This window comes from Schistocerca americana, chromosome X, assembly GCF_021461395.2.
Source record: "Schistocerca americana isolate TAMUIC-IGC-003095 chromosome X, iqSchAmer2.1, whole genome shotgun sequence".
Classification (NCBI taxonomy): Eukaryota; Metazoa; Arthropoda; class Insecta; order Orthoptera; family Acrididae; genus Schistocerca; species Schistocerca americana.
In genome coordinates this window covers 132,797,500-132,814,319 of record NC_060130.1, presented here as the reverse complement: position 1 = coordinate 132,814,319, position 16,820 = coordinate 132,797,500, and the positions used below count along the sequence as shown (strand labels likewise).

Here is a 16,820-nt window from a genome sequence, read left to right as displayed (position 1 = left end):
AATTTAGTCACTCTATAGATAATGGCAAGAGTTGCCTCCTCTGTTTGTAAATAGTTACTCCAAGCTTTGTTAAGCAATTTGGAGGTGAAGGCTATTGGCCTGTCAGCAAAACCAATCGTTTGCAAGAGTACAGCACCAGTGCTGTATGAAGAGGCACCCACAGCTGAGACTACAGGATTCAAAGGATCAAAATGAACTAGGCAATGATCACTGAGCAAAGCATTTTTCAGTCTTCGAATAGTGATGTCACATTCCTGGGACCACACAAAAGGTACATACTTCCAGCGAAGACAGTGCTGTGGTGCTACAATCTGAGCTGCATATGTCGAGGTACCTTAGCACTGATGTCAGTTCAATAACTTTCTTTGGAGGTTTGAGATCACGAGTGGCCTGCAAGTGTTATTGAATCAGATGATCATCCTAAGAATTAATTACATGTCCCAAGTACTCAATCTGAGTTTGAAAGAGCACACACTTGTCTTTGATGCATTAGGGCCTGTCTCTGATAACATTTGGAACAGGGTGCGCAAATTACTAAGATGCTCATCTGCTGTGTGACCTAATACCACTATAATGTCTAAATAATTTGTACACAAGGCCATAGATGCAGTTAATGGTTCAAAATAGTGCTGGAAAATTGCTGGTGCAGATGCACTACTGAAAGGAAAATGAAATTTGAAGCATCCCTCATGCGTACCAGTGACAAACACTTGCCGTGACTGTTCATCTAAAGGAGTCTGGAGGTGGGTATCATGTAAATCACTCTCAGAGAAGTAATGACCAGCTCCCAAACGGTCCACAAGTTCATCAGATCGAGGCAAAGGAAATGTATCTATCACTGTTTGGGTGTTCTCTTGCCTTAAAATGTGCACACAAATACAGTTTGCCCGAAGGCTTCTATACAAGTAATAGCGGAGGTGCCCCCATTGACTGATGGGTGCAATAATACTACTGTCCTGCCATTGTAAGTTCCGGAGCAACCTTTTGATGGAGTGCATGTAGTACAGCACAAAACCTGAAAAAGTGAGGCCGTGCATTGTCTTTCGTGGCCACGAGTGCAACAACATTAGAAGCTTTGCCTAAGCCTTCAGCAAATAAGCCTTTGAATTCAGCACACAACTGACAACACATTGTCTACCACACTCGACCCAAACAAATCGATGCCAAATATATTTGCACTGTTTCGTGAATGCAAAACCTGAAATGTAAGTTTTTTGCAAATTCTTGTATACAGAAGTCAGGCTGCAAGAACTTAGCAATGGCTCGTCTCGTCTGTTACATATTGTAAGTGTAGTGTGTGATTTCTAAAGCTCGGGCTCACCAAGATTGTTTAAGTATTGCGATTGAGCGAAGAAACTGATACACCCGTATCTAACTGTAACTGAACAGCTTGGCCAGCTATCATAAGGTCCACAAAGAGCTTTTTAGAGTGGTGTCACACTGAAGGGGCTACTGATTTCTCGAATTGCGAACTACACTTCCATTCCACACCAGAACCTGTGTTTGGTTCAGAATACACAAAGTGTACAGCAAAGTTTCATTTCTGTAGGTGTAAATTAGAAGAGGAAGCCTACCTTTCCTGTAAGTGTACCGCCTGAACGTGTCTAGTCGTGCCACGTGAAAAACAAGTTGCATTTTGTGACTGGTGTAAGTGACAATTATGCCCAGAGAAGCAGTGTGGGCAAGTCTTTGTGCCGGTATCTTGCCGGCCTATAGCTGTTTACATGGCTGCCTGGGCTGAGCCTCAGTGGGCTGCTGTGCACTCAACTAGGAAGTGGCCTGTTTACATGGCCACACAATACTATTGATAGACGCTACAGCACGGATGTTGACTGATTGAAAACTATGTGGCACTGTCACGAGAGTCTTGATAGTCAATAATTTGCAAAACTTGCTGCAAAGGACGGTTAGGATACTTGGCATACTTGAGAATCTGTTCCCTCAATCAGTTGTCAGCCACATTCTGAGTAATGGCTTCATGTACCATGAAGTCAGTATAAGACTTAACACACTCACATTTAAAATTACACTGCCTTGTAAGACCTTGCAAATCTGTCACCCGTGTCTATTATAAGTTTGTCCTGAATGCTTCTTTGGTCTGAAAAATTTAAACCTGGAAGTTACCACCTGAATGTTCTCGTCATAATATCTATTTAAAGCGTGGATTGATCCTCGTAGATAACAAGTTGTGGCCCTGAAGTGGTGTGAGTAATAGTTTGAAGCAGAACTGATAGACTGACACACCAGCTATTGATAAGGGGGGGGGGGGGGGGATTAACAGTTCCTAGTTCACAGATACATGAGTTTCAAACTGAGAGCCAAGTACTTGACCCCATGCTTTGTCTTTTTCAAATGGGCAAAACAGAGGCACTAATGACACCCATGTGTCTACACACTGACCACTTGGCTGCGGAGGTGAATCATAAATCCAACATCTGGTGGATAGATAATAAATAAAAATAAAATATGTACATTGTTGTTGGTGCATTACTCTTGGAAGTAGCCCTTCGCCTCTGGTTTTTTCACAGCTATTTTAGGATCATTAGTTTAGCAGATACTTCTTTTTTCCTGTAATCTTAACTTTGCCTGGATCTCTAGCTACCTAAGCAGTTGACAGTCAGCAGGGGATGTTAGCTACCATTAAAATTTTGATTGTGAGCTGTACGTGTGGATCTCAGTGTTTTGGCTTTAGGTCGTTGTTTAGTGAGGCTGAAATATCTGGAATGGTGTGACAGCTCGCGGGCTCTTTTACGAAAAATGTGTGTGTGTGTGTGTGTGTGTGTGTGTGTGTGTGTGTGTGTGTGTGTCAGGCATCTCAGTCTGAGGGAAGTGCAATTTGGCCTGTGATGAGACTTGGTAGTTCAGGATTCTGAGCAGGTTGACAACTTTCTAATTAATTCTGGATATACCCCAAGTGGTCTCCATGCCAAAATGTAGTGTTTTGTATGACCCAAATGTCGTCACTTTGCATTGACTGTTGGCGTGACAGTTGTGTCCAGGAAGGGCAAGACTTGCAGCATTTATTTGAGGCTAAATTGTGGGTGCTTGATGCATGAGACTCTTCACCTCTCTTTATGGTCATCTGTATCTTATGAGTACCTTAACTGGGGCAAACAGACATTGCCAGAATCAGCTGCTGTGCTCAACAAAATGTTGATAATAGGAGACATCGTAGACTGTTGTGTCATGGCAGTAGACGTACAGGCCACAGTTCAGCTAATCACTCAAAAATTAAGTGCTGGAGAACTGCACCTGGTGAACAGCTGTACCTTACAGCATCATCTTGCTGTGGAGGATACAGCCACCACCCCGTGAGCCAACACAGGATATTTTGTCAAGAATAGCATGAGTGCTGGGAAACCACCATTGGATGTTTGAGGTATGCAAATGGTCATCTGAACACTTGGGTTGGGTATTTGATGATACACATTGATGAATGAGTATGAGGGAACCTCTTGGGTCAGCACATTCTGCCTGCCAGTAGGTGCAAGTGGTGAAGTTGTTCACATGTTTACACAGGATGAAATGATGCTCCTGATACTTCTGTTATTTTCTGTCACTGGTAGCATTATAAGGGTGCTTACTGTCTGGATACATGCACCTGTTCGCCTAAAGCAGTCCAAGACATTGCACTGACCCATCATTTTAAAAGTGATGGTGTTTGTGTGGCCCTCAAGATCATTTGTTCTGGGATGCCATTAAGTGAAATGTGTGTACCTCGGACCCAGGTCTGATCAATCTTTGTGAGTGATCAGGGTGACTTCAAAACATTTTCTGTGTATCGTGGACTCAGTGTCCACAACACATCACTGCTCTTATGACAACGAAAGGCGAGGCTACACACGGCTAGGTTAGTTCGATAAGTGAATTGCTCGAGAATGTATTCCTGCCATTTTCATACTGTGTGCACGCGTCAAAAGTCTGCATGGGGTTGAAAAACACTGTGATAAATTAATTATTTATTTTATTTTTTGAGAAACTCGGAAAAAAATGTGGCGAAACTGCAAATTTTCTGTCAATGAGACGATACAGAAGGTGAAAAATGATACTCTATCTCTTGTTATTGTTGTTGTTGTTGTTGTTGTTGTTGTTCTAATAATTAGCAGTGAAATTTAAGTCTTACAGTATGACCCAAACCAAACCACTTGTTCAGAGTGGGACACTCCTTCTTTGACGTGACCCCCGTGTGGGTCTGGGGGTAAGAATAAGGCCTGAGGTATTCCTGCCTGTCGTACGAGGCGACTACAAGGAGTTTCACACGTTTCGGCCTTTATGTGATAGTCTGCTATAGGGTTTGACCTCAGTTTTTCAAAATTTTCCTGAAGAGTGAGCCAATTAGGGAAGGGCGCCTTACATGGTGCATCATGTCCACTGTGCATTGAGATCTTTAGATCATTTTCTTGTCATAGCATTGCAGTCCCGCCCATTCTCCGTCCCTTGGGTGAGGTCACCTTCCTGGGTGTGTTTCCCACCATGCACTGTGCGGTGTCATTTTCTGTGCCAGCGATGACCATGGACTTCTTTGTACCTCATATCCAGCACGGTAGCCAGTGTGTTATGGTGGAGCCGCCATGTACCCTGTTGGTTGTAGCCCCCTGACAACACAAGGATTGCTCTGCTGATGCTTGCGCTGTTAACTCCCCATGTATGCCAAGGGGTAGATGCCCATCCACATGGGGCATCGGGACTCCCAGCAATGGCCATCTTGTCAGGTGGCCTTTGCTGCAGCTGGGAGGTGCCTGTGGGGAAGGCCCTTGGTCGGAGTGGGTGGATGACATGGCATGAAGCGTAGTAAGTCACCTCTTGCTGGTGGTCCGCTGCCAGCAGTCTCTAAGCGGGCAAAGTCGAACTTAAATGCTAAGAAATATGACCCCAAGTCGTTCCCCTCCCAGGCCACACCATGGGAGCAACCCCAGGCTAAGAATGGCAGTGAAGCTTTTTCGCCCTGGTACCTCGTATGTACGAGAGTTGATGGCGAATCTTTCATGTCCATGAAGCCTCAGTTTTTTGTGGAGCATTTGGAGGACAAGTTGTAGGAGGTGGAGGGCTTATCCAAAATACGCTCTGGGTCAGTTTTGGTAGAAACCGCATCCTCTGCCCAGTCACGGGCATTACTCGCTTGTGGCAAGTTGGGCGATGTTTCCGTTACCATCACAAATACAGTCTGGGATATTACATTCCGTAGGGAACTTCTTTTGCAGTTCGACGATGAGCTGTGTGCCTATGTAGAGCTTTGAGGTGTTAATTTCATCCAGAACGTCCATTGGGGTTGAGGAATAACCAGGTTGCCACAGGTGCCTTCATCTTGGCCTTCGAGGGTTACATACTGCCCGAGAGGGTCAAGTATGTGGTCTACCGCTGTGACGTCAAGCCACATATCCTTCCCCCAATGTGATGCTTAAAGTGCTGGAAGTTTGGCCATATTTCTTCCCACTGTACTTCCAGTGTCACATGTCGCGATTGTGGAAGTCCATCGCATCCCATCTGTGTCAACTGCAGAGAGCATCATTCACCTTGATCGGCAGACTGCAGGATTTTACAGAAAGAGAGGAAAATCATGGAATATAATACCCTGGACCGACTGACCTACACTGAGGCTAAGAGGAAACTTGAGCGCCTACATCCTGTGGCTATGACCTCATATGCCGTTGCTTCGAGAACAGTTCTCACCCCATCAGTTGCTCGAATTCCTGTCGTCTCTCAGAACCAAGAGACTACACCAGCCCCCTTGATTCTGGGGTGCACTTCCCTCCCTGTTAATCCTGCACCACCTGCTTCGGGAGCAACACCCCCCCCCCCACCTCCCCCCCCCCCCCCCCCCCCCCACCACCACCACCATCGGGGACAGTCCCCACTTCTGAGCCAGAGAAGCAGCTGGTCGTAGGACTTCACGCTCCTCAGTTACAGAGACTGATTCAGTGAAGTCCTCCCAGACAGGGAAACTGAAGGTACAGGCACCCACACCACTGCTACTTACCAACTCTGTGTCTGAGGATGGTGGTGGAGATTCTGGCATCTGCTGAGGACCTGGATCTCGCCGGACCCTCAGACACCATGGATATAGACTGCTCAAGCAAAAAGTTGGTGGCAGCAGGTGACCCTGAGGCGTAAAGTGCCTCATTGAATGTTCCATGCCTTCCCAGTCTCACGATGACATCACCCTCGAGTGGAACTGTTAAGCTTTTACACCTGCTTTCTGCATCGCCCTCCAGGAAACATGGTTCCTGGCAATGCGGACCCCTGCCCTCTGTGGCTATAAGGGATATTACAGGAACCGTAGCGACTATAATAGTGTCGGGTGGAGTTTGCGTTAATGTCCTAAACTCAGTCTGTAGTGAAACTGTACCCCTTCAAACCCCTCTTGAAGCTGTGTCTGTCAGAATGTGGACGACACAGGAAATAACTGTCTGCAATGTATGTCTTTCTCCAGATGGTGCAGTAGCCCTGAATGTAATAGCTGCACGGATTGATCAACTCCCTAAACTTTTCCTACTTTTGGGAGATTTTAACACCCATAACCCCTTGTGGGGTGACACTGTGCCTACTGACAGAGGCAAAGATGTCAAAACTTTACTGTCTCAGTTCGACCTCTGCCTCTTAAATACTGGGGCCGCCACACATTTCAGTGTGGCTCGAGGTAGTTGCTCGGCCATTGATTTATCAATTTGCAGCCCAAGACTTCTCCCATCTATCCACTGGAGAGCACATTATGACCTGTGTGGTAGTGACCACTTCCCCATGGGCTCTCGCCCATGGCTTCCAGTTTTCGGCCACTAAGGTGTGTCTCATGCACTTTTGTTGGCATCGTACTGTTCGTCTGCAACCAGAACTTTACTCTCATGATGATCCACTCACTGTAGTGAAGACATATCGATTCTTAGGACTGGTTTTCGACGCCCGATTGACTTTGGTACCTCACCTTCGTCAGCTTAAGTGGAAGTGCTGACAGCACCTCAATGCCCTCTGCTGCCTGAACAACACTAACTGAGGTGCAGATTTCTCTACTCTGCTGCAGCTCTATAAAGCCTTTGTTCAATCCCGCCTTGACTATGGGAACCCTAAGCATTGAGTGTACTCGACCCAGTGCATCACTGTGGCATTCGCCTAGGGACAAGAGCTTTTTGGACGAGTAAGGTGGCCAGCATCCTTGTGGAGGCCGAAGGCCCTCCATTGCAGATCAGACGTGCACAACTGCTCTCCAGATACGTTGCACACATTCGTAGTTCTCCTGAGCGCCGTCTCCTTTTTACACCCGTAGCAGTTAATCTCCCGCATCAGCGGCCCAGGTCAGGGCTAAAGATTGCGGTTCGTGTGTGATCCCTTCTGTCTGAACTGGAGTCCTTCCCTTTACCACCTCCCAACCAGGTTTGTCGCCATACGTCTCCATGGTGTACACCTAGGCTGCAGATTCATCTGGACCTTTTGCATGACCGTAGGGACTCAGTTACTCGTGCCGCTGTCGCTTCCTCTTGATTCTTGACGTGTTCCGGGTCAGTGAAGTGGTTTACACTTACTGCTCAATGGGTGATGGTCATGTTGGCTTCGCGTACATCCTTAGAGACCATTTTGAACAGCATTCCTTGCCCGATGGCTGCAGTGTATTCACTGCACAGCTGGTGGCCATCTCTCGTGCATTTCAGTATATCCGTTCATGGCCCGAGCAATCAGTTTCTTCTGTGTACTGACTCCCGAGCAGCCTACAAGCTATTGACCAGTGCTACCCTCGCCATCCTTTCGTAGCATCCATCCAGGAGTCCATCTACGTCCTGGACCGGTCGCTTCATTCAGTGGTGTTTGTGTGGACCCCAGGACACGTCAGCATCCCAGGCAACGAACTTGCCGACAGGCTGGCCAAACAGGCTACGCAGAAACTGCTTCTGGACATGGGCATCTCTGAACCTGACCTGCATTCTGACTTGCACTGTAGGGTTTTTTTGGCTTTGGGAGATGGAATGGCATAACAGTAAACACAACAAACGGCATATCATAAAGGAGACTATGAATGTGTGGAAGTCTTCCATGTGGCTCCATCTGGGTGCAGAGGTTACGCTTTTACTGTATAGGCCTTTTACAAGTATGTCTGTTTGGAACAGGGGACTGATGACGTTGATGTTGAGCCCCCATCAAACCCCAAAAACCAGCCAACCAATCTTCCATGTGGGCCTCTAGCAGGGAAGCAGTTGTCCTCTGCTGGCCCCACATTGGCCGTGCTTGGGCGACCCACAGTTACCTCCTGCACCATGAAGTCCCGCCTGAATGTTGGTGCAGCACCCAGTTGACATTGGCCCAGATTCTGGTGCACTGTCCCACTTTGACTGCACAGCGATGAAATCTTGTGTTACCAGTCTCGTTGCTGCTAATTTTATCTGACAATGCCTCGTCGGCTGATTTAGTTTTACATTTTATTTGTGAGGGTGGGTTTTATCATTTGATCTAAGTTTTAGTGCATGTTGTTTGTCCATCTGTGTCCTACACCCTAGTGCTTCTAGGGTGGAGGTTTTAAAATGTTGCAGAGTGGCTGCTTTTTTTATTCTCATGGTCAGCCCGCCATGGTAATCTGCTTTGTTGTTTTAATCTCTTCGTCCTGTTTCTTGCGTTTCTGTGGTTTTCTTGTCCCCTGTTGTCCATTTACATGTTTGTTGCCATTCATCATTCTTGTAATTTTTCCTTTCATTCCATTTTGAGTTGTCTGTCTGGTTTCTTTTATTCTCACACTTGTGGCATTGTTTTATTTGTAACAAGGGAACGATGACATTTTAGTTCGGTCTCTTTCCCCCCTCTTTTAATCCAAGCAACCAACCTTCTTTGCCGAAATCGTTAGGTGTGAATAAGCTAGTGCATGCTGTTCTGTCGTCGTCCCGTCAGGCACGGATGCTTGTGAGCACCCTTTAGCTCATCTGTGGGCAGGCATTCATGGTGTAAGCAACCCACCAGATGGCCTGATAATGTTCTTTCTGCGCACTTGTGACTTAGTCCGAATCCCTGGCTGTCTCAGCTCGGCAAGTGGACTGTGATTGCGTACCGACAGCACAGCTGCAAAATTGCGCACACCACAGCCATTTGCTCACCTGACTGTCCTACGCCACACCTGCCTCGTTACTCTCAGGCTTGCGTGCCTGTTGGAACTGTCTGACCTAGTGAAAAGTAAACGTCTTTTGTATATTTTGTATGATGAGGTCTCATCCATGAGAGCGTTGTCCTGATCAGTGATCCAGGTATTAAATTGTTTGAGAAACGTTCCATATATCTGCCCTAGAAATCTGGTATTACTACATCCTTTACCATGACTATATTGTGAGTAGCACTTTGTTGACTCAAATGGCGTTTTTGGTTTTGAAGAGCTGTCTAGCAGTTCTTTAACTGTCCTATAATCCCCTTTTGTTCTTTTACATAAAATCTGATCTGACTGGAAAATATTTTTATATTTCCTAACATCTATCAGAAAAACAGATTTAATGAGGTAGATTTGAATACACAGTGATTAAAGATATTATTTCAAAACATTTAGTTGTTAACCTACAGACTGCAGATTTTCACGTCTTGCTGTTTAAAATGACATTTCATCACTAAGATGTCATTGCCACAAAATCTGTTCAGTTCAACACTCTTGTGGTTGTTTAAGAAGTGATTATTTGAAAAAGTCCGCGATTTCCTGACCAAGTGCTTCCAAGTTCTTTTCAAAGATCATACTAAATTATTCTTAGATGTGATATATGTGACTAATTCTTGGAAGAGTATTTTTTTCGTTTAAGAGCTATTAACTAACATGAACCCAGTGCCTCCTAGATGGTATGGGCTTTCAAAACTATGTAAGCAATTTGTATCCATTAATCTATTCAGTTGTATCCTCAGTAAAAGCACCATCTCAGAAACTGGCAAGTAAATTGGACACCTTTAATTAAAAATGTAAGATAAAATTCAGACCAATTCATGGTACATCAAACTCAATGGATGTTGCAAAAAAAAAAAAAAAAATCCTCTCACACACAGTGCTAAAGTAGTGTCCTTTGATGTCTGAAGTTTGTTTTCCAAATTAACAAGACTGGAGTGTGTTGATTTTTGATAGATCTGACATACAGATCTAATGTCAACCCTGTAGAAGTAGATGACTGGAGAGTGGCCACTCAGACATGCTTAGCACAAAATTATTTCCAGTTCCAAGGAAGATTTACATAGCTTCAATACAGGATCTCCTCTTAACAAACTTTTGGCAGACATATTCACAGACAATTTTGAACAGTATTTTGTAAATAAAGAACCTTTAAGTGCAAATATTAAATACCGATTTAGACATGTAGATGATGTAGTGTGTATGAGGATAGGTTATGTGAGACAGTTGTTTTTTTCACAACTTAAACTATCAACAAAAACATTAAATTCACATTGGAGATTGACAACAAACCCTTAAAAGATTTCTATGCTACTTTTTGTCAGGATGTTGAACGCCTCCTCAACCCAAATCGATGTCATCAAACCCTTAAACTACTAACCGTAACAACTGACACCAGTACAAAGACATATTGTTTTAAATTTTATAGAAAACTTATGACTACAACTACAGACTCATTAATACTTCCTTGTTCTCAACACCCAATAATCCACAAACATATTTCATCCCACCCAGTGATGCACCATATTTCATCTCTTCCCATGCAAAAAGATTTCAAAGAAGAATTGTACACTGTTAAATTTATTGCTTCAGTCAGTGACTAGAAAATCCTGTCCTGCTTGCCAACAACTTGCACATCAAACAAAATTTGAAAACTGTAGCCCACTCCTCCCGCCACTATGGTCCCTATGCTGTTCCTTGCTATGTTTGCAGGAAGTGTTGTACAATCCCATATTTAGGAAAAGTATCACAGTGTGTGACTGAAACACTTATATCCTGCAACTATAGGGTTTTTTACTAGATGAGGAACATCACAGCCCAGTGCATTTTCAATAGTAATGGTAAGAAGCAGTTACCAACAGTGAGATGTACAAAATTACTTGTCTTCATTGCGATCAGTTTTTCATTGGTCAGTCAGGCAGAGACATAGCAACTAGGTCGGCTGAATGTGGCAGTTGTGGAACTAAGATTCCACGTTTGCTAAGCACATACTGAGTGAGCTAGCAGCCACGTTCCTATCTTCTCCACTTTAGTGAATAAAAGAAAAAACTAAGTCTGTCGGAAGCTCTGTAATTTGTCAAATGTCTGGCCCACAGTCCTGAATTAATATAACATGACCCAACACATCCCTGTACTTCTCTGCTACTAAATTTTGCTCAATACTCACAGGTTCCAATGCCTGCCACATGTTCCACTCTGCTCCTCCCTATATCTGGAATTTATATGCACTGAGGTGACAGAAGTCATACTATGCCTCCTTACACAGTGTTGGCCCTCCTTATACCGTGTTGGACCTCCTTTTGCCTGGCATAGTGCAGCAACCTAATGCGGCACGGGCTGACCAAGTTGTTGAAAGTCCCCCTGCAGAAACATTGAGCCATGCTGCCCCTAGGACCATCCATAATTATGAAGGTATTATCAGTGCAGGATTTTGTGCACAAACTGACCCTTCAATTATGTCCCATAAATGTTCGATTGGATTCATGTCGGTTGGTCTGGGTGGCAAAATCATTCACCTGAATTGCCAGAATGTTCTTCAAACCAATTGCGAATAATTGTGGCCTGCTGACATAGCACACTGTCATCTATAAAAATTCCACTGCTATTTGAGAAAGGGAAGTCCATGAATGGCCACAAATGGTCTCCAAGTAGCTGAACATAACTATTTCCAGTCGAGGATCAATTCAGTTGGACCAGAGGACTCAGACCATTCCATGTAAACACAACCCACACCATTAGGGAACCACCACCAACTTGCACAGTGCCTTGTTGACAACTTTGGTCTGTGGCTTTGTGGGGTCTGCACCACACTCAAACCGTACCGTCACCTCTTACCAAGTGAAATTGGGACTCATCTGAACAGGCCGCTGTTTGCCAGTCTGGGGTCCAGAAGATATGGTCACAAGCCCAGGATAGGCACTGCAGGCAACGTCGTGCTGTTAACAAAGGCACTCGTCTCGGTCGTCTGCTGCCACAACCATTTAACACCAAATTTCGCTGCACTGTCCTAATGGATACATTTGTTGTATGTCCCACATTGATTTTTGTGCTTATTTAATGTGATGTTGTCTGTCTGTTAATACTGAGAATTCTACACGAGAGCCACTCTTCTCAGTCATTACGTAAAGGCCGTCGCCCACTGCGTTGTCCATAGCATGAGGCTATGCCTGAAATTTGGTATTCTTGGCTCTTTCTTGGCTTTGTGGATCCCGGATTATTGAATTCCCTAACGATATCCAAAATGGAATGTCCCATGCATCTAGCTGCAATTGTCATTCTGTGTTCAAAGTCTGTTAATTCCGGCCTTGTGGCCATAATCAAGTCTGAAACTGTTTCCCATGAATCACCTGAGTACGAATGACAGTACTGCCAAATACACTTCCTCTTTTATACTTTGTGTACACAATACTACTGCCATCTGTAGATATAAATATCACTATCCCATGACTTTTGTCACCTCAGTGTACTTCATTGCAATTTTCTGTGGACAGGCTACATAGTCTGCTGTTATAAATGCCAGTTCTATCTTTTATTTTGTTTCTGTATCACTTTCCATGGGTAATACCTCTTCAAGCTTGTTTTCAGTACTCTTGTCACATACTATTTTTATTTTATTGGGATTGTTAATTTAATGTAATTTAAATTGTTTTATAGAACAACTGTTTGGACTTGATGTACTTCTGATTTATTTACTGTTCAACATTTTTAATTGTAGTAGCACTGCATTTTCAGAGATAACTTTTGGTCTGTTTTTGTGTTTCAGTCGTGATATAAAACACCCTTCCAATGTTCTTCAATATTGTATCACTTTGGTGATGATAGGCAGGCAGTCTGATGAAGCCAAAGACTGGGTGACAAAATAAGTACATCCATAATACAGGGTGTGTTTAAAAATGAACATATGGATTTTAAGGCTTTGTAGCCTTTATTACACTCAGCTTACAATTATAAATGAGACACAAAATGCAAGGGCAACTCGAACAGTTTTTCTTATAATAATTCAATGTGAGTACCTTTTGTCACATATCGAGTTGATAACCGAGTTGTTGTGAAACCTTGATTCCTGTCTCAAGAGTAACTGTTGCAATAATACTGTTTCTAAAGTTGGACAGATCAGCTGGTAGCGGAGGCACGTACACATGATCCTTTATGAAACCCCAAAGGTAAAAATCGAGTGGTGTCAGATCGTGTGTGGACGTTGATGTCATGCATTGTTGTGCTCTGTCATCCGGCCCCATGCAGCCAGTTCACAAGTAGGGTACAACGTCATTTAACCAGTCACATGCTGTGTTCTGCGAGTGAGGTGGTGCACCATCTTGCTCCCAAATAAAGATGTGTTGTTCAGCTTCTTCCCATTGAGCCATGGGTCATAGTTGTAACACATCAAGATAAGAACAATCATTTACAGTTGCTTCACTGAAAAAGAAAGGCCCATAAACTTTCTGCGGGGATATGGCACAAGAAACTTTCAATTTACAACTGTATTATCTCTAGGCGATTTTCTGATCCCCAGATGTGCACATTGTGTGTGGGTCACATTTCCACTGGTGTGAAAAGTCTATTCATCGCTGAAGGTGAATAATCAAGAAAATCTTAATTGTCATGCAGCAACATTTCATTTGCACAGTTGGTTCATAAACCGTAGTCTGTGTAGTCTTTAGAACTTGTAACAACTGCAGACGATAAAGACGTGGCTGTAAGCATCTCCTTAAAACTCTACACCCAGACACCACTGGAAATGCTACTTCATGACTAACCTTCTGAACTGATTTCGTTGAGCTAAGCGTGAAAGACTTGCACTTGTTCGACATGTTTTTCAGTCACTCTTGGTCATTCCATACTCTTCCCATTGCACACAGGTATACAAACAAAACTTTTTGAGTTGCTCTTTCATGTGGTGTATTATTTAAAATTGTAAGTTGAACGTAATAAATGCTAAAATGCCTTAAAACCAGTATGTACATTTTGAAACACCCTGTATTGTGCCTTTCATTTATAAATATTGTGGGAGCACAAAAAATGCCAAAAGCTGCAGTGACAAGGACTTAGAATAGTGTCAGTGTTGAAAATTTTAACTGTATTATGTAGTCACTGCAACGTTGGATGTGAAGTTCTGCTCTATAGTGGCTAACAAGGGGAGGGCCCATGGGCTGGGACTGAATTTTTGAAATGATCTCTATGGTGGTGTAGGTTACGGTCCCAGATATCACACTCTGCAGCCATTTGCTCTAGTGTGTCCTTGTTTGGCAGTAATCGATAAGAGAGAATATCTCGAGATTCACTAAGGGCTTCAGAATAACACTGCTTTGCAAAACGACGCCGTAACCTAGCAGTTCAGTAGTATACTGAAGGTTGTGTTTTTTAGTCCTGTCAGGGGCCATCTTTATCAACATGACTAATCATTATTTTTAGTCTGGTATTTGGTGTAAATATAATTTTTCTCATTTATAATCCTTTGCCATGTCAATTTAATCATCATATTAACTTTTTTGTTCACTATCATCTTTCTTATTTCTGTGATACCAGCTTCAACAAAAAATACCTCCTTGCCAATGGTTATTTAAAAATATTTATTATAGATATAATAATGCCTGTGACTTAAGGAAAAGAAGAGATTAAAACTAAAATGAAATTCAGGCAAAATGAGTAATACAAATAAGTTGAAATAACATTTTGGGGGGAGGGGGGGGGGGGATAAAGTGATAAAAAGGAAGAAGTTAAGTCAAAGTAAATACATAAAAATAATTACGTCGGCAAAGGTTCCATACAAAAATAATAAAAATTAATAAAATACTTTTTGCCCAGACAAACATATTGATTAAATGATACATTTGGTGCTGCTCTTATCTTCTAGTTTTAATGTGATCTAGTGAAGATGATACTCAGATTTACAAGAAAATGAAAACTAGGAACATAAAAGTAGAGTTTAAATGAAAATTCCACCATTAGAGTGTATACTTACATTTAAATAGTATTATGACTGTGGTCCCAGAGTACAGAAAGATTATGAAAGTAGGGGTTCATGTCCATAATCATTACAGCAAATCAGTGTTGTGTCTTTCTAGTTATTACGTTCAGAGCGGAGATGATAATCCAGTCTTTGGAGACGTTTACAAATATGTAGTATCACATTTTGTCTTTGCTAAACAGTAGTGAAATTTGTGAGTTCTTTTCTTCTCTTATTCAAAAGGCTATACAGAGGTTATTCTCATCAGGAAAGAGCCACGCTAAGACAGCTGTGATTATATTGAAGGAAGTTAATTTGGAAATGACATTTTCTTACACAGAAAGCTGCAGTGAAATGCAATTCTAAAGTGGTAGAACACTTTGGTAATTCAGAAAACTGGGTAGTAGAGTTACTTTGCCATTGAGATGATTTTCATACACTAGAGTTTCTAGTCATTGTGGGTTGTGGGTTGGGTTGTCTAAAGGACCATCAAACAAAACCTCAACATTTGAGATATTTCGTCCTTAACCCTTTGACTGCTACAGATGTGCTCTCTGCAGTCCATGCTGAGCATACTTTCACTGTACTGCTTGCCTAATGCTGCTACTCGTGCTGAGACAGTGTTCTGGCATTTGTATTTTACTTACTCACTTTTGAGAAAACTACTTGGTGAAAAAAAATGCAAGTTTGCACACCTCACAGTCTGATGACTTGCTCGATTAGGGGCTGAATTTATTTTCTTCATTTATCTTAGTTACTGTGCTATATCAAATTAAACACCGCATTGCATGAAATTTTAAATAGTTTCCAGCAGTAAAAACACATTGTGTAAACTTAGCACATGTTTCATTGTAGCTCATACAATGTTGGTAAGGTATAAAAATTTTATTTAAAATTGAGAGCAAGACAAGATCTCATTTCATTCTTGAGTTACTGGTTTTTATATCCATTGGATAGTTATTTGCAATGTGCCCACTTCCATCCCTGTGCATTGGGAATCATGGTCATAAAAATTACCGTATTACATAAAGGGTGGAATATAAGATAGCCTTTTTTAGATAAGAGCACATAAAGAGGTGTGTATGTTGTGTAATAAATACTCAAAACTTTTTTATTCACCGAAATATGAAAGTAACTCGGCTGTAGCAGTGAGAGAGTCAGCAGAAAGGGAGACACACACACACACACACACACACACACACACACACACACACACACACACACACAAAATCAGTTGCACTAAAGGAAAACCCAGAGGCTGTGTTTAAACATAGCCTCAGCACCTGGGGAGTGGGCAGGGCATGACGAATTAACTCATCCACAGCAGTCAGAGTTCATAAAACTATAGGATCACTGTCATTAATCTTTGTGAATATCAGCAGGACTTCATTGAAATGCGCAGTAATAGTGTTTAAGCATTAGAAGACAATTTTCAAACCTGTTACTGTCAGTTCCTGGCCAGCAACTCTCAAGTTTTACTAGAGTATTGTTTGTGTAGTTATTTGCTATTTGTTTCTGTTGCAGATGTTACTCTGGAAGACTTCGCTAATTCCTCCGTAAGCTTTGGACATGCTCGGTTAAAGAAACCAATGAGAAATGTTTTAAGAGAAGGTAGGTTCTTGGAAGTGAAATGTTACATTCATTAGTATTTTATAGTCTTCACCAAAGTAAGTAAAAATTTAGATTTTGAGCATATTTTAACTGTTGTATGTATCGTATGTTACAAGCAAATGTCAACCATGTAAGTGCTTTTCAAATGTAATC

At 42.6% G+C, this 16,820-nt stretch overlaps 1 protein-coding gene across 1 annotated transcript in view; it reads left to right on the top strand.

Moving 5' to 3' along the window:
* Window positions 1-16,820, top strand: part of LOC124556731 (transmembrane protein 183-like) — a 153,644-nt gene that overhangs the window by 33,521 nt on the left and 103,303 nt on the right. The window contains exon 2 of the mRNA XM_047130730.1: window positions 16,581-16,667. Within this exon, the coding sequence (XP_046986686.1) occupies window positions 16,581-16,667 (87 nt within the window). The remainder of the gene's footprint in view (window positions 1-16,580; window positions 16,668-16,820) is intronic.